Source organism: Capra hircus, chromosome 1 (genome assembly GCF_001704415.2).
Source record: "Capra hircus breed San Clemente chromosome 1, ASM170441v1, whole genome shotgun sequence".
Classification (NCBI taxonomy): domain Eukaryota; kingdom Metazoa; phylum Chordata; class Mammalia; order Artiodactyla; family Bovidae; genus Capra; species Capra hircus.
Window position 1 is genome coordinate 130,036,975 of NC_030808.1, and position 27,711 is coordinate 130,064,685.

The 27,711-nt window shown below is 37.1% G+C and overlaps 1 protein-coding gene and 1 long non-coding RNA gene across 2 annotated transcripts in view; one reads left to right on the forward strand and one right to left on the reverse strand.

Annotated features, from left to right (window-relative positions):
* The window catches only part of PIK3CB (phosphatidylinositol-4,5-bisphosphate 3-kinase catalytic subunit beta), a 179,170-nt gene extending 155,158 nt beyond the window's left edge, over positions 1 to 24,012 (forward strand). The window contains exons 20-24 of the mRNA XM_018049899.1: positions 12,712 to 12,879; positions 14,042 to 14,165; positions 20,945 to 21,090; positions 22,033 to 22,165; positions 22,518 to 24,012. Of these exons, the coding sequence (XP_017905388.1) occupies positions 12,712 to 12,879; positions 14,042 to 14,165; positions 20,945 to 21,090; positions 22,033 to 22,165; positions 22,518 to 22,655 (709 nt within the window). The 3' untranslated portion in view covers positions 22,656 to 24,012. The remainder of the gene's footprint in view (positions 1 to 12,711; positions 12,880 to 14,041; positions 14,166 to 20,944; positions 21,091 to 22,032; positions 22,166 to 22,517) is intronic.
* LOC108636254 lies at positions 22,933 to 26,737 on the reverse strand. The gene is made up of 2 exons (XR_001918242.1): positions 25,954 to 26,737; positions 22,933 to 25,827 (listed from the first exon to the last, which is right to left on the reverse strand). It is a non-coding gene; the product is annotated as an uncharacterized LOC108636254 (long non-coding RNA).

Here is a 27,711-nt window from a genome sequence, read left to right on the forward strand (position 1 = left end):
CAACCATTTGATGAAAAGCTTCCTGAAAAATGACACACATTTTAAAATGTTTACAGAAACTAAAATGGTATAATAGACATTACTTATGGGTGGTAGGATTAAAGATGATACAATCCCCTCTGCTCTTGGTACACCTGGTTCTCTAGATTTCTACAGTATATTCCTTTTAAGGAGAGAAAAACATTAAACATCGTTCATGATATAATATAGAACCATACAGTTAAAAAATTTTTTTCCATGCTAGTTATTAATAACTTCATCTTCTACTTCTTTGCTTTTCTAAACTGTGAAATATTTTAAACATGAAATGTAGATGATAATTGACAATATTTTTGTGCTGTTAAACCCAGATTTGTATAGATATTTAATAGTTTAATGACAGATGTTAACATGTTTTCATATTTACTTTTTTAAAAGAGAAATATGCAGATCAAACATGCATTCTTATGATCTCCTTTCTCACAACTCAGGATTTACCATTATTCTAAACTGTAATACATGTATGTTTGTGCTTAAACTATATATTATATATCTATTGAATGTTTTGAACTTCTAATAAATAACTATCATATCACATGTAATTTTTTGCAGTTTAATTACATGTTTCGAGGTTTATCAAGATTAATATGTGAAGTTTCTAATTTGTTATTTTTACTTCTTTATTAATGTTTTGAGTAAATACACAAATTTATCCATTCCTCTATTAGCAGCTATTTGTGTTTATTTGTTTGTACACTTCTCTTTACTTATATTTGGAAGAGTTCCTTAGTTTATATAGGCAGAAGTGGAATTGCTGGGTCATAAAGCTTGTATACTTTCACCCTTACCACTGTTGCCCAAGTGGCTTCGAGAATGTTTATACCAGTGTTATGTTTCTCTCCAGAAATATCTCCTTGCCAATCAGACTTGTTAGTTTTTTGCAAATCTAGTGGATATAACATGGTATCTCATAGAGTTTTAATTGGCATTTCTTTGGTTGAGTAATTTTTCAATGTTTATAATTAGTGTGTTTTCTCTCTGCTGTGAATTATGTAGATTCCTTTAAGGTTTATGCTTTTTGTATTATTTTTAAAAAAGTCCCTTTGCTGTACACTTATCTTACAGATGCTGTATTTTTTTTTTTTTTTCTGAATTTTAAACTTGACTTCTTTTCTATCTCTGCAAAAGTTTAGTCCTAGTTTGACTTTTTTGGGATTTAGGTATTTTTGACTACTCTTCTTGAGTCCCTTTTGAGGCTAAAAATTGTCTATTTCTTCATTGTTTTTTAATTTATTACCATACTATTTATAATATCTTGTCAACTTCTGCTGTGTTTAATTTTTTTCTCCTTTTACATTTGTAAAATTATTTTGTATGCAGTATTTTTTCCATATTAGTCTTCTCTAGATTAGTCTTAGAGGATTGCATCTTAAATATTTCAAGTATTTTAAAAGAATGGGCTTCTAATTTTTCTCTTTTTATCATTGATTTCATCTTTATAGTTTCCTTCCTTTTACTTGTGTTAATTCTGCTTCTGATTTTTTGAAACAGAACATTGCATGTGTATGTGTGATAGTTGCTCAGTCATGTCCGACTCTTTGTGACCTCATGGACTGCATCCCACCAGACTTCTCTGTCCATGGGATTCTCCAGGCAAGAATACTGGAGTGGATTGCCATTCCGTTCTCCAGAGGATGTTCCCAACCCAGGGATCGAACCCTGGTCTCCTGCATCACAAGCAGATTCTTTACCATTTGTGCTACAGAGACATTAATTTCCAGTTTTTAAAACCATACATATATTTCTTCTAACTGCCTTAACTGCTTCCCATAAATTTTTTTCCCTTAAGTTTTAAAATGTACTTGTTTGTCCTTTTTTATAATACATCACACTATATAGAATTTACTTCTAAATGTTTTATTATTTCCATTTTTATTTCTTCAAGTCCTGAACTAGTTTAAATTATTTTGACTCCCAAATTACATTGAACTTTTTGTTGGTGGTGACTCTAAGATGTCTTAATTTTATTGTACCTGACTACTGTCAGATTTTGTGGTCTGTGTAAGATCAATGTCATGTTTATTAAGATTTTTTATGCATTACCATATGCCCAGTTTTTCTATCAGATGGATTGTGATGTTCATTGATTGAAAATATTTCAGATGCTGTAGTTAATAACTATAAGGTCATAAACTGGTCTGTTATATCAAATTTGTTGATTATGTCCAGATCTCTCTTCTCATTAAAGTTTTACTTGTCACTTCAGAGTTATGTTAAAACCTCCCAATATAATAGGTATTTGTCAGTTTCTAGTTTGTAGTTTTGTTAATCTTCTAATTGTGATTTTAATTTGCATTTTCCACGTGAGTCTGAGTGAACTCCGGGTGTTGGTGATGGACAGGGAGTCCTGGCGTGCTGAGCTTCATGGGGTCGCAAAGAGTCAGACACCACTGAGCGACTGAACTGAACTGAATGACTAATAATGTCGGCCAGATTTTCATGTGCTTGTTAGTCATTTGTATATCTTATTTGGAGAAATACCTATTCAAGTTTTTTGCTCATTTTTGAATTGGGTTATTATATTTATCTATTGAGTTATGAGTTCCTTATATATTTGGATACTAGACTCCTAGTGAATACATTATGGGCAAATATTTTCTCCCATTCTGTGGGTTTGTTCACTTTCATGATACTGTCCTTAGATGCATAAAATACTTACTTTGATGAAGTTCAGTTTATCTGTTTTTTCCTTTAGCTTCTTGTGGTTTTGGTGTCAGGTCTGGAAAACCATTATCTAGTCCACTGTCAGGAAGATTTACACCTATGCTTTCTTCTGAAAATTTATTTTAGCCCTTATCTAGGAGGTCATTAATCCACTTTCAGTTAATATTTTTGTATGGTACGTGGTAGGAGTCCAGTTTCGTTTTTTTAGTGTGTTGGTATCCAGTTGTCGCAGCACCATTGTTGAAAAGATTGTTCTTTCTTCATTGAATTGTCTTGGCACTTACGTGAAACATGAATTGACTGTAAATGTGAGGGAATTTTCCTAGAGTCTAAATTCTATTTCATTGACCTATATATCTTATTTCTATGCATAGTCTTGATTAATTTGTAGTAAGTTTTGAAATTGGGAATTGTCTGCCTCTATTCCCTTGTAGGAGTTCTGTGGTTTCAGGTCTTACATTTAGATCTTTAATCCATTTTGAGTTTATTTTTGTATATGATGTTAGAAGATATTGTTTACATTCTTTTATTTGTAGCCATCCAGTTTTCCCAGTGATGCTTATTGATGGGACTGTCCTTTCTCAGTTGTATAGTTTTGCTTCCCTTGTCATAGACTCATTGATCCATTGAATGAGTATACTTTTGGACTCTGTTCTGTACCATTGATTTATGTGTCTGTTTTTGTGCTGGTTACATGATGTTTTGATTATTGTAGCGCATTCTGAAATCTAGGTATGTGATAAGATTTAGGATTATTCAGGTTCTTTGAAAAATGTCGTGGTATTTGGTTCATTTAAATAATTTCTGTTTATTTAAATATAGTCTCTGGTGACTCATCATTTTTTCCCTCTAACTTTTAAAATTTATTTTTGGCTGTGCTGTCTCAATTGCTGCATGTGGGCTTTCTCCAATTGTGGCGAGTGTGAGCCACTCTCCAGTTGTGATGCATGGGCTTCTTATTGTAGTGGTTTCTCGCTGTGGAGCATGGGCTCCAGGGTACACGGCCTTCAGTAGGGCCCTAAAGCCAAGGTACATGGGCTTAGTTGGCCAGCGGCATGTGTAATCTTCCCAGACCAGGGATTGAACCCATGTCCTTTCCATTGGCAGGTGGATTCTTAACCAGCGGACCACTAATAAAATCTGATTCATCATTCTTATACTTCTCTTTTGTTCTTTAGATATGGCTCCTTTTATTTCTTTGAACATACTTAATATAGGGTTTTAATCTTGTGAACCTTGAAAATCAGGTTCTTTCCCTTGTTTAGGACTTTTTTGTTATTGCTGTTTATTTCATGACTTCTCAACTAATTTTGTAAAGTTTGTGTTCTTTGTTATGCATGGTCACTGATTTCTCTGCTTGGTTAGTTTATTGGTCAGCTAATGGTTAACCACAGATTTCCTTAAATGCCTGGAATTCTTAAGTCTTCCAATCTTTACTGAGGTTTCTTGTGCATGTTGGGACATATCTTGAGGCAGCCAGGTAATTTAGAGCTGTGACCCCTAATTTGTGCAAGCCTCAGTTAGTAAGAAGTGAGTGCTAGGGCCTTCTTGATTCTTTTCTCTCCCTTTGCACAACCCCAGAAAGGCATACAACCATGCAGCTTCTAGATTCCTTTGGATGTGTTGTAGTCTTTCATATCCTTTATGAACATCTCATTCCACAGTTTTTCCTTTAAGTCTTCTGTTAAAGTTTTTCTTTATTGTTTGACCCAACTATTATTTACCCTTAAGACAGCCTCAGTGTTGAACACCTTATTCCTGGTTATTTTTGAGAAACACCCTTAGCTAAAAGGCAGTTCACAGTAGGCAAGGTCTCAGTCAGGTCAAAGAAACACAGAATTGTTAGTGCAATCTTCTTAGAAATTGCAACAGAGTTCAAAGAATGACAGTTAGGTAGAACTGAGGCTTTGAAGGTGCTCCAACCTCTTTTTTGTCCCCTCTAGAGGCTCCAGATTGCTGTAACCACAGTGATTATGAGACATTTGTTGCCATGTCTACTGAAGAACTAGAAAGTAGATGGGATAAGTAACAGTAAAACAAAACTGAGATTCAGCCAAAAAATACTCCCCAGATCAGTGCAAACCATTTTTATATTTCCGTATTACTGAAATAGTTGATTGTTACAATATTTTGCCAGTGTTGTTCTTATAGAAGAGGGGATTTTCAAAGGTCCTTAACTTCCTGGTTTTGCTTATCAGTTCAGTTCAGTTCAGTCGCTCAGTCATGTCTGACTCTTTGCGACCCCATGAATCACAGCTCGCCAGGCCTCCCTGTCCATCACCAACTCCTGGAGTTCACTCAGACTCATGTCCATCAAGTCAGTGATGCCATTCAGCAATCTCATCCTGGGTCATCCCCTTCTCCTTCTGCCCCTAATCCCTCCCAGCATCAGAGTCTTTTCCAATGAGTCAACTCCTCACATGAAGTGGCCAAAGTACTGGAGTTTCAGCTTTAGCATCATACCTTCCAAAGAACACCCAGGGCTGATCTCCTTCAGAATGGACTGGTTGGATCTCCTTGCAGTCCAAGGAACTCTCAAGAGTCTTCTCCAACATCACAGTTCAAAAGCATCAATTCTTCGGTGCTCAGCCTTCTTCACAGTCCAACTCTCACATCCATACATGACTACTGGAAAAACCATAGCCTTGACTAGACGGACCTTAGTTGGCAAAGTAATGTCTCGGCTTTTGAATATACTATCTAGGTTGGTCATAACTTTTCTTCCAGGGAGTAAGTGTCTTTTAATTTCATGGCTGCAATCCCTATCTGCAGTGATTTTGGAGTCCAGAAAATGAAGTCTGACACTGTTTCCACTGTTTCCCATCTATTTCCCATGAAGTGATGGAACCAGATGCCATATCTTTGTTTTCTGAATGTTGAGCTTTAAGCCAACTTTTTCACTCTCCTCTTTCACTTTCATCAAGAGGCTTTTTAGTTCCTCTTCACTTTCTGCCATAAGGGTGGTGTCATCTGCATATCTGAGGTTATTGATATTTCTCCCAGCAGCCTTGATTCCAGCTTGTGTTTCTTCCAGTCCAGCGTTTCTCGTGATGTACTCTGCAATATACAGCCTTGATGTACTCCTTTTGCTTATATTACCTGGTTATAGAATTTGAAAATACAGATTGATAGCTACTTTCCCTAGAAATCTAGAAGATGTTATTCCATAGTATCCTGACCTCTGTTGTCGTTTTCTAAAGTCTTCTGTCAATCTAAACAAGCTGTCTTTTTTTTTTTTTTTTTTTAATTCCCATTGCAGGAAAAAAAGTTTTCTTTGTCCTTGTTTCTATAGTTTTTCTATAATTTGTCTGTTTGGATTTCTTTTGATTTATTTTTACTTGTCTATTTTCTTTGTATCTTTTTTTAATAGAAAATCACATCTTTTAGTTTCTGCAGAATGCATCCACATTTTTCAGCATTGCAGTTTCCTTCATTTTCTCTTGAAAGTTTAGTAGGTGTATTTTGATTTTTCCTGTTTTTTCCTACATGTCATCTTAATATCTTTGCTGTTTCTCTCCTTTTTATCTTTTTTGTAGTTTCTTTTATTCTATCTTCCAGTTCATTAATTATCTGTTCAGTATTGTCTAATTTCTTGTGTATCAGTGTAGTGTGTTTGTTTTGGTAATTGTTTTTTTAGCTGTTGTATTTGATTTGATTTTTGTATACCTCTTTTCCCATTAATACTGTACTTTTCTCTTTTTAGACTTTCTATTCCTTTTTTATGTCTTTATCATCTTAGCATCTCTTTCACGCTTTTCTCTCTTAGGGTATCACCTTTTCATTTACATGCTTAATCTTATTCATTTCCTTGTGTAGTTACTAATATTTAGTTTTGAATTCATTATTGGTGAATATAGTGTTTTCTGTGATGGTCCTTTGCCACCTGGGGTGTGAAAGTTCCTCCCAAAATGAGTTTTGGTTTCGTTTGTGCTTTTGCCCAAGATCTTCATGCATGAGCAACCAGTTTTTATGTTAACTCTGCCTTCAGGCTCTCATATTTCAGACTATATTTGAGTCTCATAAGGATATGGGAAGGCTTGAATTTTTTGCAGTTTCATGAATCTCTCCTTTTTTATTGCCCACCCCAGGCCCAGGTTAGATCTAAGGCAAACTCTTATGGTATATGCTGTTATAAATGAGCAGACAGACGTTTTCTAGTTCTCTTCATACATTTGATAGCCTTTTTCTAGCCCCAGCTTTGTGTAGGATTTCAAGTCCAGATCCTGCCTCTCGGGGGCTCAATGCCATGTCTCTTTTCTCATGCACATTAAAATGTCAGCCAAGTCAGTAACTTCCTGAGCCACTACTGTAAATAATCTATATATCTGGAATATAGAAGTCTCCTTTTCTTTCTTATTAATTGTAACTTTTAAAAGCTTTTTTACTTTATTATTTTTATGTGTTTTAGTATCTACAGCAACTTTGTCCACAAGGTTGCTAGCAACAGTTACACTTGTGCTTGACTTTATCCCTGCAAGATTAGGAGTATTTACTTATTTCTGTTTAAGTTCAATGTATTAAAACCTAAAATATTTATTTATTGAACAATGTATTGTATTAGTTTCTTCACATATGTAATGTCATGTAATTTACAAGAAAATGAGAAAATTTCTTTTCAGCAGATGAGAAAATTAAAGTTTAAGGGATTTTAAACAGTTTGTCAAAAATTATAGAAATAGTAAGTGGTGGAGCTAGATCCAAATTGTGGTCTGTCAGACTCTAAATTTGATTTCAGTTGTTTTATTATTTGGCAGTTAGAAAAAATTATGGTAAGACTTACCTAGTAACTCTTCGTATATAAAAGTATTCTGGTGGCCCAAGTATGTAATTGTCCATTGTTTTGTTTGTTTTTAAGAGTTCTCTGGTCTTTGAATTTTTCCGTTGTAAACTTTTCCAATACTGTTGAGGTAGATTGAACAATTTCCCATAGGTTTTCTTCCATAAATAGGACTTGTAGGTGTGATTGGAATACAGAAGTAAGATTATAGTACATCTAAAAAGGACCTTTGACTACTGTCATTTTAAAAGATTCTTGCTTTTCAATTAGCAGAAATTTCTAATACATATGTGTCAAAATAGAACAGGTAGTTTTGAATAGGTAGCAAACTTTTGGTCAATAACTTAGTCATAAGAAATATTATGTAGATAAGAGGGGAATGGGTGAATGTAAGAAATTATTCCTGAGGAACACAAACTCAGAGGAGTCTGACCTACCTTTTTTGTTTTTCCTTCTTATTTTTATGGCCGCATTTATACTGTAGGTACAAAATGATTTAATTACCTACAGTACTTAAAATATTTACTATCTGGTTCAGTTCAGTAAAAGTTTATTAATTGTTCTTATAAAGTAAACCCCAATTAAACTGATTTTACTTGATTTGTCCATAAAAAATGGGGAAAACTTTTCAAGCTTTGGCTGGTAACTTGTCACTTGTTTCCTTGGTCAGCACATAAAGCTCCACAGTGGGCTATTATACTAAAGTTGAGCAGCTTCTAGCCATCTGAGTCTTTTTAATTACAAAAGACTGACGTAAAAACTATCCTTAGTTTAATCAGACTAATTGAAATCCAAACTAAGTTCTTTTCTCCTAGTTTTTTTGTTTTGGCCATTCTATTTAGCTGTAAAGCAGTTAGCATCAAATGAAGTTCATTGTGACCTCAGGCAAAGGGAGGCAGCCACATGTGGGAGTGCTAGAAATAAACCTGGTATCTGTCTCAGGGGAAACAATGTGTGTCTGACAAGAAAAAGGAACTTGTCTGTTCAGTGAGATCTTTGCTGACTTTTTGTACTCTGACCCCGTGTTTTTAAAAATATGCAGGATTTTAATTCTTTTGAGTTCATTTTCAAACCAATAGCTGTTTTTTCCACCAAACTTTTTTTTTTTTTTTTTTAGTTTCTATAAATATACATGCCCCACTGTTGGTGTTGTATTTTTTTCTTTTGGCCAGCTGTTCAGGTTAAACTGGTTCATGTAGCACACACTATTTTTTAAAAATAATTTTATTTATTAATTAATTTTGGCTCTGCTGGGTCTTCATGCTGTGCTAGCTTTTCTTTTCTATTTTTCTTCCGGCTTTTCTTTAGTTGCGATAAAAGGTGGCTACTCTCTCGCTGTGGCAGAAAGGGCTTCTCATTCCAGTGGCTTCTCTTGTTGTGAAGCATGGTCTCTAGGGTGCATGGACTTCAGTAGTTACAGCACATGGGTTCAGTAGTTGCAGCTCGCAGGCTCTAGAGCAAGGGCTCAATAGTTGTGGCCCATGGGCTTAGTTCCTCTGTGGTATGTGGGATCATTCCCAGTGAGGGATAGAACCCATGTTTCCTGCATTGACAGGCAGATTCTTTACCACTGAGCCTCTAGCAAAGTTACATTTAAGTTCAATGTCAAATCTTCAGGTGCCTTCTACGCATTACTATTTTGATCAGAATATTTTAGCTCCTGCAAAAGTGCGACATTAGCATGAATTAAAGTACATATTTTTCATTTTTCTCCGATGTCTCAAAATACTCTTGATAGCTTCCCTGCCGAATTAGAAGTTTAATAAGCCATCAGTATTAGAACTCTGACCACTGGTCATCAAATAGGTACTGAATTTTGGAGAGTTGTCTTCATTGTGACTTTATATCTGTGTCGTACTAATGGGGGTTTACTTCCCTTTAAGAGAGCTACACAGCAGATCTAATGACATTGGTATCGGTAGTTAGAAGGATGAAGGAAGAAGATGGAAGCAATGCAAGCCAATTGAGGCAGTGGGCTAAAGTACCACCAAGACTTGGGTCAGTGTGTCAGAGTCAAGGTCAGAGAAAACTTTCTACATACCCATTCAGAGTAGGGTGATGGGGCTGCCATCCCTGCTGCTTTAGAATTTATCTCGTTTTACAATTCTTGCTTTATGGAAAGATAACAAATTGCACCTTGAGTCAGAGAGTCTGAGAAAGGAAGATAAACTTTACTAAGTGTTGTCATGGCCTTAATGAGAAGTTGAGTGCAAAGGGGGCCCCTGTAAGGTGGTCAGGGCTCCAAGAGTTTGTCCCCAGCTTGACTTCTGTCAAACTGTCTTTATGACAAGGATGTTTTTTCCTACCCATTGTGAGCATTTTATCCTCAAGACACTAAATGCTTTCATCAGTGTCTGCTTTTGAAGAGGAAGTTGTTGGACTTTTGCCCAGTTTGGCTACAAGTAGGGTAGGAAGAGATGTTGGAAAGTGAGCCAAAGTGCACTTTACCGGACCGTGTTTACCTCACATGTGCTGTGTCATGATAAGGATGGGGGGATTGGTAAAAACTGTCATGCTCCATAGCTGCCTTTTCTAGTGAAGGGTAAACTTTAAAAAAGAGAAATCAATCAATAATGCAGATGTAAAGGCAGGCTATTTGTATATCGTCAGGCTGTCGGCATGTAGTTTCACAGTTTTGCTCCCAACCATATTTTGTTAGAACTAGGAAATAGCTTAAAGAGCCATAAAATTGAATTGCTGGTTAGAAGGAAATTCAAAACCTTTTAAATGAAACTCTCTTTTATCTGATTATTACTCACACTAACACACTGATTCATTCCCCCAACACACACACATATTTGTTTCTCTTTGATAAAGTTCTTACATGACAGATAAAGCTCCACCTGGTCTTTCCAACACTGACCACTTCCTCTCCTCATCTGGCATTTATTCTCTACCTTGTACTTGCCTCTGTCCCTCGTGTCCTTCCTCCTCACAGAGCTCTTTCTTAGTCCTTGACATGTTCTAGTGGCACTTCTCATTCATCCAATAGTCACATGCACATTACACATTTCTGGTTTATCTGATCAGTGAGAAAAGGGACTCTCTTTTTTTGCTCACTTTTTTGTATCACCAGCAGCTAATACAATGATTGACATATAGGTGCGCTTGTATGTATTGAATCAGTGAATTCAGTATACTTTGCATTTTCTGTAGACACCAGCCTTATATTTGAAATTTACAAGGTATCTTATTCCATTTTGTATTTGTCCTAGTGATAATACAGTTTTTAGAAAAGCAAAGAAAATGTTGACAACCAAAATGAGAGGATAATACTAATATATAAAGAATTCACATAGATCTCTAAGAAAAATGTTTAAAACTGTAATAAATAGACCAAATATCTGATTAACTAATTCACAAAAGAAACTCTACTTGAAATGTCTAAAAGAGACCTGAGAAAATGTTATTTTTATTAGGGATCATAAAAATGCAAATTTAAGCAAAATGCTACATATCAATTTAGCCAAAATTATTTTGTACAGGAAGCAGCCTGAGAGATCTCTAAGTCAGTGACTGTGTAGACTGTATCAGGTTAAAAAGATGGCTTTACAGCCACCTAGACCTAGTTTTAAGTCTTGGATCTTCTACTTAAATGGATGACTTTTTTGCAAATTAAGTTTACATTTTGCTTGTTAAACTGAAAAGTAAGGAACTCACCTTAGTTATAGGAATTTTGTTGTTAACTTTGTTTAATTCATTCAGAAATACTTACTGAGTGACTGCTTTGTACACACTCTCAGGTGCTGAATATACACAGTGCATAAATTATCCCTCTCTGAGAAATTTACATCCTAATGGTAGAGATAGACAATAAACAAACACATTAACAAATGTACAGGATTTTGGAGTGTTGAGGGCTATCGAGGAAAATAAAGCAGGGAAGAGACAGCAGGTAGTTTTTTGTCATATAAGATGATTTGGGAATTCTTTACTGAGACGGTGCCATTTCAGGAAAGATTTCAAAGTGGTAAGGGAATAAGCCATGTAGATGTCTTGGGGAAGAATGTTCCAGGCAGAGAAAATAACACAGATAAAGGAATGAAAGAGTGTTGTACCTGATATGTATGAGGAGTAGCAAGGGAGTCCGTGTAGTAAAAACAAGTGAGCAAGGGAAAGATACTAAGAGAGGGGAAGCAGGACTAGATTGAAGGTCTTGGGAGTTCCAACAAGCATGTTGGCTTACACTCAGGTGGGTAGTGATTGCCGAAAATTGCATCAGGGGAATGACATGAATGGCTGTTTGTTGTTTAAAATCTTTTGGCCACAAAGTGCAGCATGTGGGACCTTGGTTCCCTGACCAGGGATCAAACCAACACCCCCTGCATAGGTAGCATGGAGTCTTAACCACTGGAGTGCCAGAGAAGTCCTATGGATGTATTTTAAATGGAGGCTCAGTGGTAAAGAATTTCTCCTGCCAATGCAGGGAGATGCAAGAGACATGGGTTCAATCCCTGGGTCAGGAAGATCCCCTGTGGGAGGAAATAGCAACCCATTCCAGTATTCTTGCCTTGACAGAGGAGACTGGTGGGCTACAGTCCATGGGGTTGCAAAGAGCTGGACATGACTGAGCATACAGCACATATTGCTGTTGGGTTTAGAACAGACTATACTGTGGAAGCAGGGAGACTAGTTAGGAAATGTGAGTAATTGAATAGGGGTGGTGGTGACCTGAACTAGGGTGGTAGGTTAAGGAAGGGTGGAGACAAAGAACTTCTTGAGACTGTATGCATTTTCAAGGTAGGTAAATATTGGGAATAGAAGGAAGAATCATAGATTATGTTACGTTTGTGCCTTGAACAGTGGAAGGATGGGTTGCTGTTAACCAAAGTAATGTGTAAAGTGCTTAGCCTGCAGTGTGGCACCTAGACGCTCTATAAAGGGTGATTCTCTTCTCCAAAATTTAGGGTAAAGATGAAAGGCTTTTCTTTTCTCTGATATGCTTCTGTCTGCCTGCATAAATGAGTAGAATATTGCACCAGAATAATCAGGTTATAAATGATACATTTAGCTGGCACTTTGGAGTTCTATAAAGTACTCTATTTGTTGGCCAAGATATTTATACTCTGACTGAAAGTGGAACTAATATTTTTTATATGACTGATACAATAGTGACAAGGGTATCAATAGTAATAAAACTTTTTTTAAAACTCAAAGAAAAAAATAACTGTCAGTCTCTCAATTTATGGATGCATAGACCTGTGACTCTATATCCCTTTTCTTCTTTTCAGGATGCTACCTTATGGCTGCTTAGCAACAGGAGACCGTTCTGGCCTCATTGAAGTTGTGAGCACCTCTGAAACAATTGCTGACATTCAGCTGAACAGTAGCAATGTGGCTGCAGCAGCAGCCTTCAACAAAGATGCCCTTCTGAACTGGCTTAAAGAATACAATTCTGGGTTCGTGTATTTTTCTTTATCATTCTTCTGAACAAACTGTCAAACAAATAACTATTCTCTCAGGTAGACTCATCAGTGTCCTAGAGGAAATATTAATATTATCTATTGCTTTATTCCTGGTTAGATCAAAATGACAAACAGGCCTTCCTAGAGTCTAACAGCAGATTGGCATTGAATTCTACTTCATCTAGATCAAATTTCAGAGCCTAGCAGTTGTTTAACAAAACTAAGAGTTTAAGTATTTAACAAGTAAGGTAACTTTTTAAGTGCATGAACTTCTCTAATTATGGGAATGTATGAACCTAAGTAAATTTTCAGTAGATTTTCACAGTAGCAGTAAATGAGTTTGTCAAGTGGTCTCTCCAGTCTAAACAATATAGTGCTAGGAATTGTGTTGTGCTGTGTATGCTCATTCGTTCAGTCATATCCAACTCTTTGTAACCCCAGAGAACTGCCAGGGTCCTCTGTTCATGAGATTCTCCAGGCAAGAATACTGGAGTGAGTTGGCATTCCCTATTCCAGGGGATCTTCCCAGCCCAGGGATCAAACGCAGGTTTCCCGCATTGCAGGCAGATGCTTTTACCACCTGAGCCACCAGGGAAGCCCAGGAATTCTGTTATTGTGTTGGACAAGCCCTAATAAATAGGAAATTAAAGAATTTTCAATGAGAAGAAAACACTAAAAGTATTACTGGCTTAAGACTTTGAAGTCAGACTTAAATGTTTATCATTGGCAAAATCCAAAACCTTGTATATGAGAATCAGTTTTCAGATTCTGATTTAGGGCCTTGTCCCTAAGGGGTCTATATTAGTTGCTTCTGATTTAAATCAGTGACTTAAATGATTGGAACCTCAATACTTAACTCTTAAATATGAATTTTAGTCTTTGTTGAAAACTACAAATGGTTCCAAAGCCCAGTAACACCCAGCAAAGCTGGTGGTCTCCTCTCATTACTATTCATATGAAACTGCCCCCCATCCCCACTGAAACATGAGCCCCAGGACACAGCAGTTTGAATAGCTGATTTCTAGTTATCTGGTATCTGAGCCAGCCTGCTGACTCCTCCCTGCCCTGCTCCTCTGAAAGGAAACAGAAATGTGGATTGGCTCCATCTGATATTTGGAGACTAAAATCTTTTCTTCTGTTTTTTTCTCTCATTCAGGGATGACCTGGACCGAGCCATTGAGGAGTTTACCCTATCCTGTGCCGGCTACTGTGTAGCTTCTTATGTCCTTGGGATTGGTGACAGACATAGTGATAACATCATGGTCAAAAAAACTGGCCAGGTAAGCAGCTTGCCAGAGTCTGCCAAGGACCTCAGTGATGCTGTTATATGCAGCACAATCTCTTAATGAAACTCAGATTCTTTATGATTCTCTGAGTCATGTCTTTGGCTTTTCTTTTATTTCCCACCACTTGTTTCATATACCATCTGCTTCATTTATTGGTTTGCTTGCTTAATGTTAGGTGATAAACATTTATTTAAATGCTTAAAATTATTGAGGTTATTTATAAGTGACCTATTCCTTCAGTATAAGAAATTGTATTTGGGGGACACATATACCTACGAATAGAAGAAGCAGTATTATGTAGGGTGTAAAGAAAGATTGAGAAATGGAAAAGTTGAGACAAATCCCACTTTATTTTTTTCTTTTAGAATATCAAATATAATCATCTGTGGGAGTAAGGAGAAATGGAGTGTGAGTAATATCATTTTGGGGTAGCTTAGGAACTATACCAGGTTATTTATTATAAAGAAACTCTTAGTTTTGAAATAAAGGATTTATAAATCTTCAGAGTGACTTTAATTTGTAAATCTTTTATTTTAAGCAAAGACAGATAAAATAATTTGAGATATTTATCAGTTTAGCCGTAATTCGCTGACACTAGAGGAGTTCCAGAATAAAAATCTCTGGGCCACTATGTGAACTCTGACTCTCAGAGGGACCCAGAATTTTATACCTCCTTGGAGATCTGAGTAGTTCTGGTTTTGGCTTTGAGAGATGAACCTTGTGTTCACAGTTAAAGAATCCCCTTAGACTACTCGTTAATCAGATTGAAAGACAAGTTTTTCTCCATTTTTTTCTTCACTCCCTTCTAATAAGATATTGTAGAATAAGAAATATATAGGGTCACAAATCAAACCTCAGTAAATTTCAGAAAATTGAAATTGTATCAAGCATCTTCAACTACAACGCTATGAGACTAGATAGCAATTACAAGAAAAAAACTGGATGAAACACAAAGACATGGAGATTAAACAACAGGTTAGTGTTGTTAATTCTAAATTAACAACAGGTTACTGAAGAAATCAAAAGGGAAATAAGAAAATTTCTAGAAACAAATGACAAGGAAACCACGACAACTCAAAGCAGCAAAAGCAGTTCTAAGAGGGAAGTTTATAGCAATACTATCCTACCTCAAGAAAGAAGGAAAACATCGAAGAGAGAAACCTAACTTTACACCTAAAACAACTGGGTAAAGAAGAAGAAAAAAACCCAAATTAGTAGAAGGAAAGAAATCATAAAGGTCCGAGCAGAAATAAATGAAATAGAAATGAAAGAAATAATAGTTAAGATTAATAAAACTAAAAGCTGGTTCTTTGAGAAGATAAACAATATTGACAAACCCTAAGCCAGACTCATGAATAAACAAAGAGAGAAGAATCAAATCAACAAAATTAGAAATGAAAAAGGAGAGTTTACAACAGACAATGCAGAAATACAAAGGATTATAGGAAGCTATTATAAACAACCATGTGGCAATAAAATACATAACCTGGAAGAAATGGACAGGTTCTTAAAAGTTCAATTTTCCGTGACTGAACCAGGAAGAAATAGAAATTATGAAGAACCCAGTTATAAGCACTGAAATTGAAGCTGTGATCAAAAATCTCCCAAAACGCAAAAGCCCAGGGCACGATGGCTTTATAGCAGAATTCAGTCGAACATTTAGAGAAGAGCTAATGCCTGTCCTTCTAAAACTCTTTCAAAAAATTGCACAGGAAGGAACACTTTCAAACTCATTCTAGGAGGACACCATCACCCTGATACCAAAAGCAGACAAAGACAAAAAAAAAAAGAAAACTACAGACCAATATCACTAATGAACACAGATGCAAAAATCCTCAACAAACTTTTAGAAAACAGAATTCAGGAACACATCAAAAAGCTTATACACCATGATCAAATTGGGTTTATTGCAGGGATGTAAGGATTCTTCAACGTATGCAAATCAATCAATATGATACACTGTGTTAACAAATTGAAAGATAAAAACCATATGATCATCTCAGTAGATGCAGAAAAAGCCTTTGACAAAATTCAACACCCATTTATTATTAAAACTCTTCAAAAAATGGTCATAGAAGGAACCTACCTCAACATAGTAAAGGCCATATATGATAAGCCTACAGCAAACGTTATTTGTAGTGGTGAAAAACTGATAGCATTCCCCCTATGATCAGGAATGAGACAAGGGTGTCCACTTTCACCACTATTATTAAACATAGTTCTGGAAGTCCTAGCTACAGCAATCAGAGAAGAGAAAGAAATAAAAGGAATCCAGATTGGAAAAGAAGATGTAAAGCTCTCACTTTTTACAGATGACATGATACTGTACAAAGAACCCTAAAGATAGTATAAGAAAATTACTGGAGCTAATCAGTGAATTTAGCAAAATTGGAGGATATGAAATCAAAACAGAGCAGTCACTTGCATTTCTATATATTAACAATGAAAAATCTGAAAGAGAAAATAAGGATTCAATCCCATTCACCATTACAACAAAAAGAAATAGCTAGGAATAAACTTAGCTCTAAGGAGACAAAAGAACTGCATACAGAAATGACAATTTCCGAAATATACAAGCAGTTGAAACAACTCAATACCAGAAAAACAAACAACCCCATCAAAAAGTGAGGAAAAGACCTAAACAGACATTTCTCCAAATAAGACATACAGATGGCTAACAAACACATGAAAAGATGCTCAACATGGCTCATTATTAGAGAAATGCAAATGAAAACTACAATGAGATATCTCCTAACACCAGTCAGAATGGCCCTTATCCAGAAGTCTGCAAACAATAAATGCTGGAAAGGCTGTGGAGAAAAGGGAACACTCTTGCACTGTTTTGTGGGAATGTAAATTGATACAGCTCCTATGGAAGTTGGTATGGAGATTCCTTTAAAGTACTAGGAATAAAACCACCAAATGACCTAGCAATCCCACTCCTAGGCATATACACTGAGGAAACCAAAATTGAAAGAGACACATGTATGCCATTGTTCACTGCAGCAGTATTTACAATAGCTAGAACATGGAAACAACCTAGATGTCCATCGACAGATGAATGGATAAAGTTGTGGTTTATATACATAATGGTACGTTACTCAGCCATAAAAAGGAATGCATTTGAGTCAGTTCTAATGAGGTGGATGAACCTAGAACCTATTATGGAGGGTGAAGTGAGTCAGAAAGAGAAAGATAAATACCGTATTCTAACACATACATACAGAATTTAGAAAAATGGTACTGAAGAATTTATTTACAGGGCAGCGGTGCGGTAACAGACACAGAGAATAGACTTCTGAACATGGGGAGAGGGGAAGAGAGGGTGAGATGTATGGAAAGAGTAACATGGAAACTTACATTACCATATGTAAAATAGATAGCCAATGGGAATTTGCTGTTTGGTTCAGGAAAGGGCTCTGTATAAAGCTAGACGGATGAGATGGGGAAGGAGTTTCAATACGGAGGGGATATATGTATACCTACGGCTGATTCATGTTGAGGATTGACAGAAAACAGCACAATTTTATAAAACAATTATCCCTCAATAAAAAATAAATTAAACAATATGTAAATCCAAGATGTCAAAGATAATACGGAAAGAGGCCACAGTGGGTGAAAGACATCAGCAGATTTGGGGATGAGCAAAAGCAAAATGGAGAAATAGCAGTGACTTAGCATAGCTGAGGAAATGGCTACTTGTAGGTGGGTGTGTCACCCTAAGGAATTAGAGGCAGTGAGTGCTGCTGAAGAAGGGGAGAAGAGAAGAAACTAAAAACAGGATTGACTGGTGGTGTATATATGGAGCAGTTAGGTACTCATGTCTCCTTCCTGACTCTAAGAAGGGCTAGATGGTTCTCCAAAGAAACCAATTCTTCTGACTCAAGGACACACAGGTTCTACAGAAGCTTAAGAGTAAGTTGCCATATTAAAAATGGAGATGAAGTGATTATGTTGTCATGATAAACAGTATGACTCCCAGCCACTTCTGCTTGCTTTGCTCCAGGAACATAGCAACCAGGTGTATATTCCCACTGTCCCAAGGTGGTTCATCTCAAGAGAATCTGGTCTGTTCCAGTGAAGCTCACAGATCCTGACTGTTGAGGTCTCTCCCCAGTCATTCTACAGGGAAGCCCACTGATCAAGAATCCTACCACATCCTTAGATTTTTCATTTATCTTTTTAGTGACTCATTCTTAAACATGAATGGTCAGCCAAAGATTATTAGACATTTGTAGAAAGCCTCCACCATGAAACAGATGGAGATAGAGACCAAAAAGAAGCAAAATGAGGGGAAAAGAACTCTGGGAAAACAGAGTAACTACAGTAAACAGAGGATGATTTAAAAAGTGAAAAAACAAAAGACACTGTATCTATGAAGTAATAAGATTCTATTTTTAAAAATCAGAAAGTGGAATTTTTGGACGTTAAGAAGAACAAATAAAATTAGAATAATATAGATTAAAGATCAACTAAGATTTCTTGAACTCTTTTACTTGTAGAAAGCATAGTTCTTTAAATTCTTTATATGTTAACTCCTTCAATCATCATGATGACAACTTTATAGATTAAGTAGTAGTATCCTCATTTACAGGCGAGAACATTGATAAAACAGAGAATGACTACCAGGATTTAAATCCTGGCAGTTTGGCCCCGATTCTGTTTTTGAGGCACCATGGTATATATTGCCCTTTAATGTCCCCAAAAGGAACAAAATGCCTAATATGTAGAATAAAGATTCAGAAATGACAGGGAGTCAGTCCAGGGAGGTTTACCATCTTATCCTAAAGTTACAGAAGGAAGTAGCTCATAAGAGGAAGGGAAAGAACTTTCCCAGAAAATAAAGATGGTTCCCAAAGCTGATGTTCATGAATATTCAGCCAAAAGGCCACAAAAGTTCCTTTATAGTGGATGAAAAGACCCTTGCTAAGGCCATCCACCATGATACTGCAGTGCATCAGGCATAAAGTGAAGATCTTGAAACCTTCCCAGAGACACAGCAGGCTGCATACTAGGGTTCATGAGTCAGAAAGATTTGACTTCTGAATAGCAACATTGGAAACTATAGGACAGTGGTAATTAGCCTTCATAATTTTGAGTGAAAATGATTTCTAACCTAGAATTCTATACCAGACTTTCAGTATAAAAGTAGAAAAATGGTTCCAAAGCTGTGTCACCTCTGTGCCTTTTTTTCAGGAAGATGTCAGAACAAAGGTCTAAACTAGTAATTCTCAACAGGGGGTGCTTTTGCCTCAGGAAACATTTGTCAGTGCCTGAAGATGGTTCTGGTTGTCTTGACTGTAAATGGGGGTGTTCTTCAGGCATCTCTGGGTAGAGGCTAGAGATGCCGCCAGATATCTTATAGTGTATATGATAGAACCTCACAACCAAGAATTACAGGGCCCAGATGTGGTGCCAATATTGAGAAAATCTGGTGTATACCAAAAGAGACAGTGATATGGGACTTGAGAATCAGGGACTCCAAGAGAAGAGTGAAGGCTGAGCACAGGGTGATGGTTCTGTGGCAGGCCGGGAGAACAGCCAAGCACAGACAGGAACTGACAGACTACCTGGCCATGTGGACAACTGTTTTGGAATGATCTTTAGAATTTTAAGATTTTGTGAAAAATTAATGACCGGATCATAAAACACTAAGAAAACAACAACAAAAGTTTTGTCAAGGAAAAAGATGAGCAGAAAAGGAAATGTATAGCTTCCCTGGTGGCTCAGTGGTAAAGAATCTGCCTGCCAGTGGAGGAGACATGGGCTTGACCTGATCCTGGAAGATCACACATGCTGTGGAGCAGTGAAGCCCATGAGCCACAACTATTGAGCCAGTACTCTAGAGCTCAGAAGCTGCAACTACTGAGCCCACATGCTATAACCACTGAAGCCGGCATGCCCCAGAGCACGTTCTCCGCAACAAGAGAGTCCACTGCAGTGAGAAAGAAGACCACCACTGCAACTGGAGAAAAGCCTGTGCGTCAAAGACCCAGCACAGCCAAAAATAAATAAATAAAATTGTAAAAAAAAAAAAAGGAAATGTAATAATAGTATATACCATTACCACATGACTGAACTTCGAAATATATTTACACGGTTTGAACAATATAAACACTAGATAGATAATGGGGCACAGAGGAGCCTGGTGTGCAACAGTCCATGGGGTCGGAAAGAGTCAGACACGACTTAGCAATGGAACAACAACAGTGATTTAACCATAAATTGTGATATAGTTGTGCTGCATTTGAGGCATTACATCATCACAAGACAACTAAATCTTTACCTTTCACAGTAATCCAAAATTAGGAAGTAAAAAATAAGTATAAACATATTAATACTATTTAGGAAAATGGAGGCAAATATCAGGGAAAACATGTGAAAGTGTGGGAGGAAGTTACCTCTAAGTAGCACTTAAGGTGGTGAGGGAACTGGTGGGGCAGGGATGCACTCTGTTTTGGTTTGGCTCTGTATATAAAACTATTTGACTTTTTAAAATCAGACATGTTTATGATTTGCATATATTTTTCTTTTTAAAGATTCATCTTTCCCACTGGGTATATGCAGTTTAATATCAGGGTTATTGTTAAATATAAAAGACCTATGAATATCAGAGGCACTTTTCCCAAATGATCCAAGAGTCAATGAAAAGTGAGAAGGGGTCTCATGACTTTGGATGTAGTACTTCAGGGTCTGCTGCGACCTTGCCTTTTTATTCAGAACCCACCAGAAAAAAAAGAGGGGGTGGAAATTAAATCCCATTTGTTTTCCAGCTCTTCCACATTGACTTTGGACATATTCTTGGAAATTTCAAGTCTAAATTTGGCATTAAAAGGGAGCGAGTGCCTTTTATTCTTACTTATGATTTCATTCATGTGATTCAACAAGGAAAAACAGGAAACACAGAAAAATTTGGCCGGTGAGTATTGTCCTCGTGTCAGAGTAAACACATCTACTGTTTTCTCGTGAGACCAGTTAGGCTAGCATTTCTTAGCTGAGAGATATTTAATTGGGGAGATAGTCTGCTAACAGGAGGTTTCGGGGAATTTGCCTGTGAGATCCATGTTCTGATTCAGAGAATGAAAAATAATGCTAGGAATTTGAGATAAATTACTGTTTTATTCCAGTAGAATTCTGCCTTTTACCTGCATTGGAAATTTCTCTGAGACTTAAGACATTCGATATTGAAATGCTGAAAGGGACTGGCATTTCGCTGTCATTCAGTGTGAACTATGTAAGAGAGTCAGGGTTCACAGAAAGACTTTGTAATCTCAGATCTATTCTTTGCTGTTTGATGTTTCCAAACACATTACTTAGCATCTCATCTTTGTTTCTTTATTTTCAATGGTGATAAAAATAATTAAGCTTCAGGGGTATTTTGATAATGAGAGATATGTTATATGATGTGACCAACTCATACAATAGGCTTAACAAATGATTCCTAGTATTATTTCCAGATCTGTGTGGGCTTCTGCAGAATATATTTGGGGGACATTAAAGAAATTAAGTCTCTGGAATCAGCCCACAAATCTAGAATCTAGAAATGTGGTTAGAGTTCCTTATAGAGTATAATTGCCACTTTTTTACAATTAATTTTTTATGTCTCACAGAATAAAAACGTGTAGATTAAGTGTGACATTGTGTTTTATATATTTCTGTTCAGTTTTGTTTCTGGAAAAGATATATATGGTTTTAAAGAGCTTGATTTATTTTATGTAAATTTTAGCCCTGGGACAGTTTTCAAAGAAGTAAAAATTCTGGCTTGTATGGAAAGTTTCGCTATATGTCTCATTTTCATTTATGAAATATGCTGTTTTCATTCTGATATCATACTCCTGTGATTTGCTTGCATCAACCTAAGGTTCCGCCAGTGTTGTGAGGATGCATATCTGATTTTACGCCGGCATGGGAATCTCTTCATCACGCTGTTTGCACTGATGTTGACTGCAGGGCTTCCTGAGCTCACCTCAGTCAAGGATATACAGTATCTTAAGGTATAAACCTCTTTCCTCTGTAATTTGGGCCTTGTAAACAAAGAGCTCAGCTGTATCTACCTCTTTTATCCAGACGTTCAAAGGAAATGGAATAAATCATTTACCCTTCAGTGGTGGCAGCAAGAAGCTAAATAGTTGTCTTGCAGTAATTGTAAATTCATTTCATCTACAAAAACCCTTTGGCAGAGGTCATATTATCACCATACCTTGGTGTTCATTTTCTCTCCTGTAAATGGTATTTGAATAAGAACATGGAATACACTGTATGGCTGAGCTGGCCTTCTACAGACTTTGAGGTTTGCACCTCACTACAGAGAATATATACAATCACATTTTTCTCTTTCATTGCCAGGACTCTCTTGCCTTAGGGAAGAGTGAAGAAGAAGCACTCAAGCAATTCAAGCAAAAATTTGATGAGGCACTCAGGGAAAGCTGGACTACTAAAGTCAATTGGATGGCCCACACAGTTCGGAAAGACTACAGATCTTAACAATCAGCCTTTGCTCCTAATGTGTTTGTTGGTTTCGTTTAGTTTTCATTTTGCACTTGCACTAAATTGAACATGACCCTGCCAGAGATGTTACAAAGGGAATGAAATCCTGGAACCCAAGAGTTAAATTAAGAATGGGGCATCCCACAGTAACCTAATCTAAATAATCCCTGACAACACCCGCTGCTTTTTGAGTGCTTCCAAGATTCATCATGAAAACTCAACATTATGGAGAATCGTTTCCTGCTGACTTTGCACGCCAAGGAATGCTACTAGAGGTTATTTTTTGTCTTTTTTTTTTTTTAAGTATTTGGTACTTTTCTGGAAAGATGTAAATACTTCTTTTTCATATTGTGACCAAGTGTTATCACTCAGCCAACTTATCCATACCTGGGGACTAGTAGCTGTTCTTACTTTCCAAATGAGGCTTAAAAGAAAGCTTTCTTTCCTCCCTTTTTAAATTGTGTAAACTACAAATTATAATATAATTTGAAATTATGATTGTTTTTCAAGAGAAATCTTTTAAACCTGTGGAAACATTAATTCTTTTGTTGATATTTATCTACCATGATAGCATCATCCCAGCCAGAATTGCTGAAAATCTGCTTGGTGAGGCAAATATAATTTATGCTGCATATATATTTATAAAATTTCTAGTGGGGGTTCTATATAAAAAAATATTATTTTGATTTTCTTCAGCCTGTGTTTTAAAGTTTTGCAAAAGCAGAGCTTTTTCCTAAGTTACTTTTTAGTTAATATGTGATCCAGTTCTTCCAGCTGCTTCTATAATGAGGCACATATTAATACAGGTTTTACATGGTATCTATGAAAGAGTTCACTTCATAGAGCATAATACTTGAGCAAATGTATCCAAGACAGAAAGAAAATGAACAGGAAACTATTTATGGAATAAACTCCAGACCTAAAATTCAGTGTTTTAGTAAAATGCCAGCTGTTCTTACTGTATTTATTAAAACTTGTAATAATGTGATTTTTCAAGAATATTAGTTCAAATTGAAATGTTTCATGCCACATGGAACTCTTTAATTTATTTGTTGAGGTACCATATATTTAGGGTGCTAGATTGCAGATAATGTTAATATGTGCAATAGGAACTACTGGTTTGAATGTGTAAATGGAGGCTCTTTCTGAGTACTGGCAACATCCAGCAAAACTACTGCTTATTCTCCAAAGACTATTGGGAGCTCTCAGTCCTCAATGACATGGAAAAGAGAACTGAATGTTTGCCCTGAGACTGAGTTTTCTATAGGAATTTTATTAAAAATTGTTTAATTTTGTTGTCTTCCTTAATGTTCTCAGTCAAATAAATGGGTGAGCTGGTTTTGGTTGCTCTTGGGATGTGTGGACCTCTTCTTTATGGGCAGCACAGGCCTTTGAACTTTGGTGCTGGAACCGTCAGAAATGGTCAAGTCAGCAGACAAAGCAGCCTCAGGAGTAAGCTGAGGCTCATGATCTCTTCGGTGACTTCTCTCCTTGTTTCCTGCAGTATGGGAGGCCTGTTGGACTTTGGGAGCCTGAGACATGAAGGTGTCCTCACCAAGTTCCCATGCCTTTGGGAAGGTTCCTGAGGTCTGGAAAAATGTCCTTTCCGTTAAACTTGGTACCCAAGACCAGGCTAGTCACTCTATAGCTCTCTTCCATTAGGCAGAAGCTCAGAGCACAGTTTCTCAGAAATAACTCAGCTGATGGTGGGGGTGGAGCTCTGAACTGTCTGACCATTCAGTTCAGTTCTCGATGAACAGGGACTGTTCTAGACTTGATGAGAGTGCCAAGAATAGGACTGAAGAAGGACAGGTGTGTCTGGGGAGTCTCTGTTCTATAGCAATCCACCGTTACACACACTAGGATATGGGTCAGGGGTTTAGAAAGTGGTGAGCATTGCCATGTAGAATTGGGTACCACTGTTTCCAAAGACATCTCAGCCCATGGGTTCCTTGGTAAACATATGCTTAATCAGTGAATGTCTTCATGAGTAAGAAAGAGAAATGAACCTGCCCAGACAGTGCTGGGCCTAAGGCTGGCATGGCTCTTGACTGTCCTGCCCGCTGTCATAGGCCCCCATAGATTGCAATGGTAGCACTCTGTAGCTCCTGAGCACTCCGAGCAGGTACTCCGTACACACTTGCTGACCTGCATGTCTGATTCTCAGGGGCTTCTCCTGAGTCAGAAAGATGAACAATAGCCAACGTCCATCGTGGGCTAGGGGTCTGGGTTGGAGGAACAGTTTCCTGCCTGGCGGCTGATTAGTCATTGCCTTGGCTCCCTGCCTTTGGTTCTTTCCCAAAACAAGGTCTTGGAAACCCTATACATTTCCATACTTGAGGACAGTGTCTGTGTCTACCCACATCTGGGATGACAAAGGATGACTTTGTTATTTCTGAGTATTCTCCTCATGTCTATAGTCAGACCCTGAGCTACAGAGGCTAGTATTTGCAGTCCAGCTCTGCCTCTCTGACCTTGTAATAAGGTGTTTATTTTCTTTCTCAGGGTCTGAGCTTCCTGTTTGTAGTGTGGGATTGGTAATAACTGCTGTACTCAACTCTGTGGAACAGGCTAGTTTAAGACTGAATGGAAACGTGTGCTGAGTCCCAACTCAGAGGCAATCTCATTTATTTCTCTGCTTCCCCCTCCTGAAGGCCACTGAAGGGAGGAATCTCATGGAAAGGTCCAGAGCTCTGTGCCTGTCTCCAATCTTCCAGTGTCTTCTCAGTTCTGCCCCGTCCAGCCTATAGCCCTGACCATCAGCGCCAGATCTTAGCCTGAAATGCAGGGATCACTTGTCTGTAGAGGTGAAAGATTGGTCCACAGGTGAAGAGCAGAGAGGTGCTGTGCCATGTTACCCTGACTATTGGGGGCAAGCAGCTCTTAGGAGGGAGGGAGCAGGGGCTGCAGTTTCCTGGAGAAGTGGGCCACTGAGCTGAGTTCTTCAGGGACAGATAGGAGCTAGGTGAAGGGGTAGTGGGAAGAGCATGGTCGGCAGGGAGGTACAGCGTATATAAAGCATGATTCATGGGCATTAACCGGATCAACGATTGCTTATTTCTACCTGCCTCTTCCCCTTCCTGCACACCAGAATGCTACATCTCTTTCCAGGTAGGATCATGTCATCCTGGAGCCTCCTCCTCTTCAGTATTGGTAGTGGTTTTATTCCCTTTTCCAATGAAGAAAAAACTGACATCACTTTCTGGGTTATTACTACATGAAAATATATAACTAATGGATTTTTGGAACTCCTGATTCCCCTTCACTTTTTACAAAACCCAGGTTTAATACTTACAAGTCTGGCCTTTCAGATCTTCTCCACCTGCTCTTCTACCATTTTTATTGTGGAAAAGGCACATACTATAAAGAACATAAAACAATAATACATATAAATAATATTAGCATATAGAGCAAACATCCAGGTCACCACCACACAGATCAAGAAACAACATTGACAAAAATCTCAGAAAGCATTCAAGTTCCCCTTCCTGGTAAAGGCTCTGCCAAGGTAATCGCCATATCTTCTTTTATGGCAATCATCAGGATTCTTTCTGTCAGCATTGTGATTTTAAGATTCAGCCATTAATTGCATGCATCTCCATCCTCTATCATCACTGTATAGTATTCCATGTTATGGATACCCTATAATTTATATACCCTGTCTAGGGCACATACAGGTTGTTTCTAGTTTGAGGCTATTACAAATGATGCTGCTGTGGTTATTAGAATTCATCTCTTATTTCACATGTGTATGTATTTCTTTGGATGTATATACTTAAGGTTAAAATTGGTGGGTCACCGAATTATATACATCTTTACTTTTACCAAGTAATGCTAAAATGAATGTCTATAACAATTTATTTTCCCCTTGTACTTAATTCTTATTGCTCCCTGTTCTCTGCAACACCCACTTAACCAACGTTTAAAGAGTTTTAGCCATTTGTGTTTATCGTAAGCTAATTTGCATTTCCCTGACTAGTAATGAGATTAAATTGCTCTTTCATACCTGTTTTTAGCCATTTGGATTTTCTCCTTTGTAAAATGCCTGCTTGTGAAAGTCACTCAGTCATGTCTGACTCTGCGACTACAGTTCATGGGATTCTTCAGGCCAGAATACAGGAGTGGGCAGCCTTTCTCTTCTCCAGGGAATCTTACCAACCCAGGGATCGAACCCAGGTCTTCTACATTGCTGGCGGATTCTTTACCATCTCAGCCACAAGGGAATAAGTCCTTTATTTGCTTAGTTACTTGTCATTTTGGATTTTTGTTTTGAGGAAGAATGTTTTTAATATTGCTTTTTCAATTTTTGTTATGTGAAATTCTGTATATATTTTGTATACAAGCGTTATGTTTCTTCTAATAACATAAAATCTTAATTGTAATGTCCAATTTATCATTATTTTCCTTTCTGGTTAATATCCTTTGTATAGTATTTAAGAAATCTTTCCCTATCTGAAGGTCATGAAGATACTCATCTGGATTATCCTCTGAAAGCTTAATTTTTTTCCTAATCTGTTTTGATCTGTAATCTACTTGGAACTACTTTTTACATATAATGTGTTTTTCCTGATACCTTTCAGTTGGAAATGTAATCCTCTTTCCCCACTGTTCTATATCCCCGTTGGTCATAAACTATCCGTCTACATATGCATGAGTCTGCATCTGAACTCTAGAAGATATCCAGTAGATTTCATTTTCCTAATTTTATTTTGCTTTATCATTAAACTCATGCATGGTATTTAATATGTGCTGGGCATACATCTAAACTATATATATTTATATATATATAATATTTATATATATAGTTTATATATTTAATCTTTTTAACAGTCATGTGATAATTCTTTCCTATTTTACAAGTGACAGAATGCACAGTCACTAAGTAGGAAGCAGTATTCAAATTCAGGGAGTCTGTCTAAGTGTCCATGCCCTTTACTCACAGTTATCTGTGATGCCTCAGTATACATTTCAGAATATACTTGTTGAGATGCCCCAAATATGAAAATTTTAAATGGAGTTGCACTAACTTAGGTTGAGGTAAACTGACATCTTC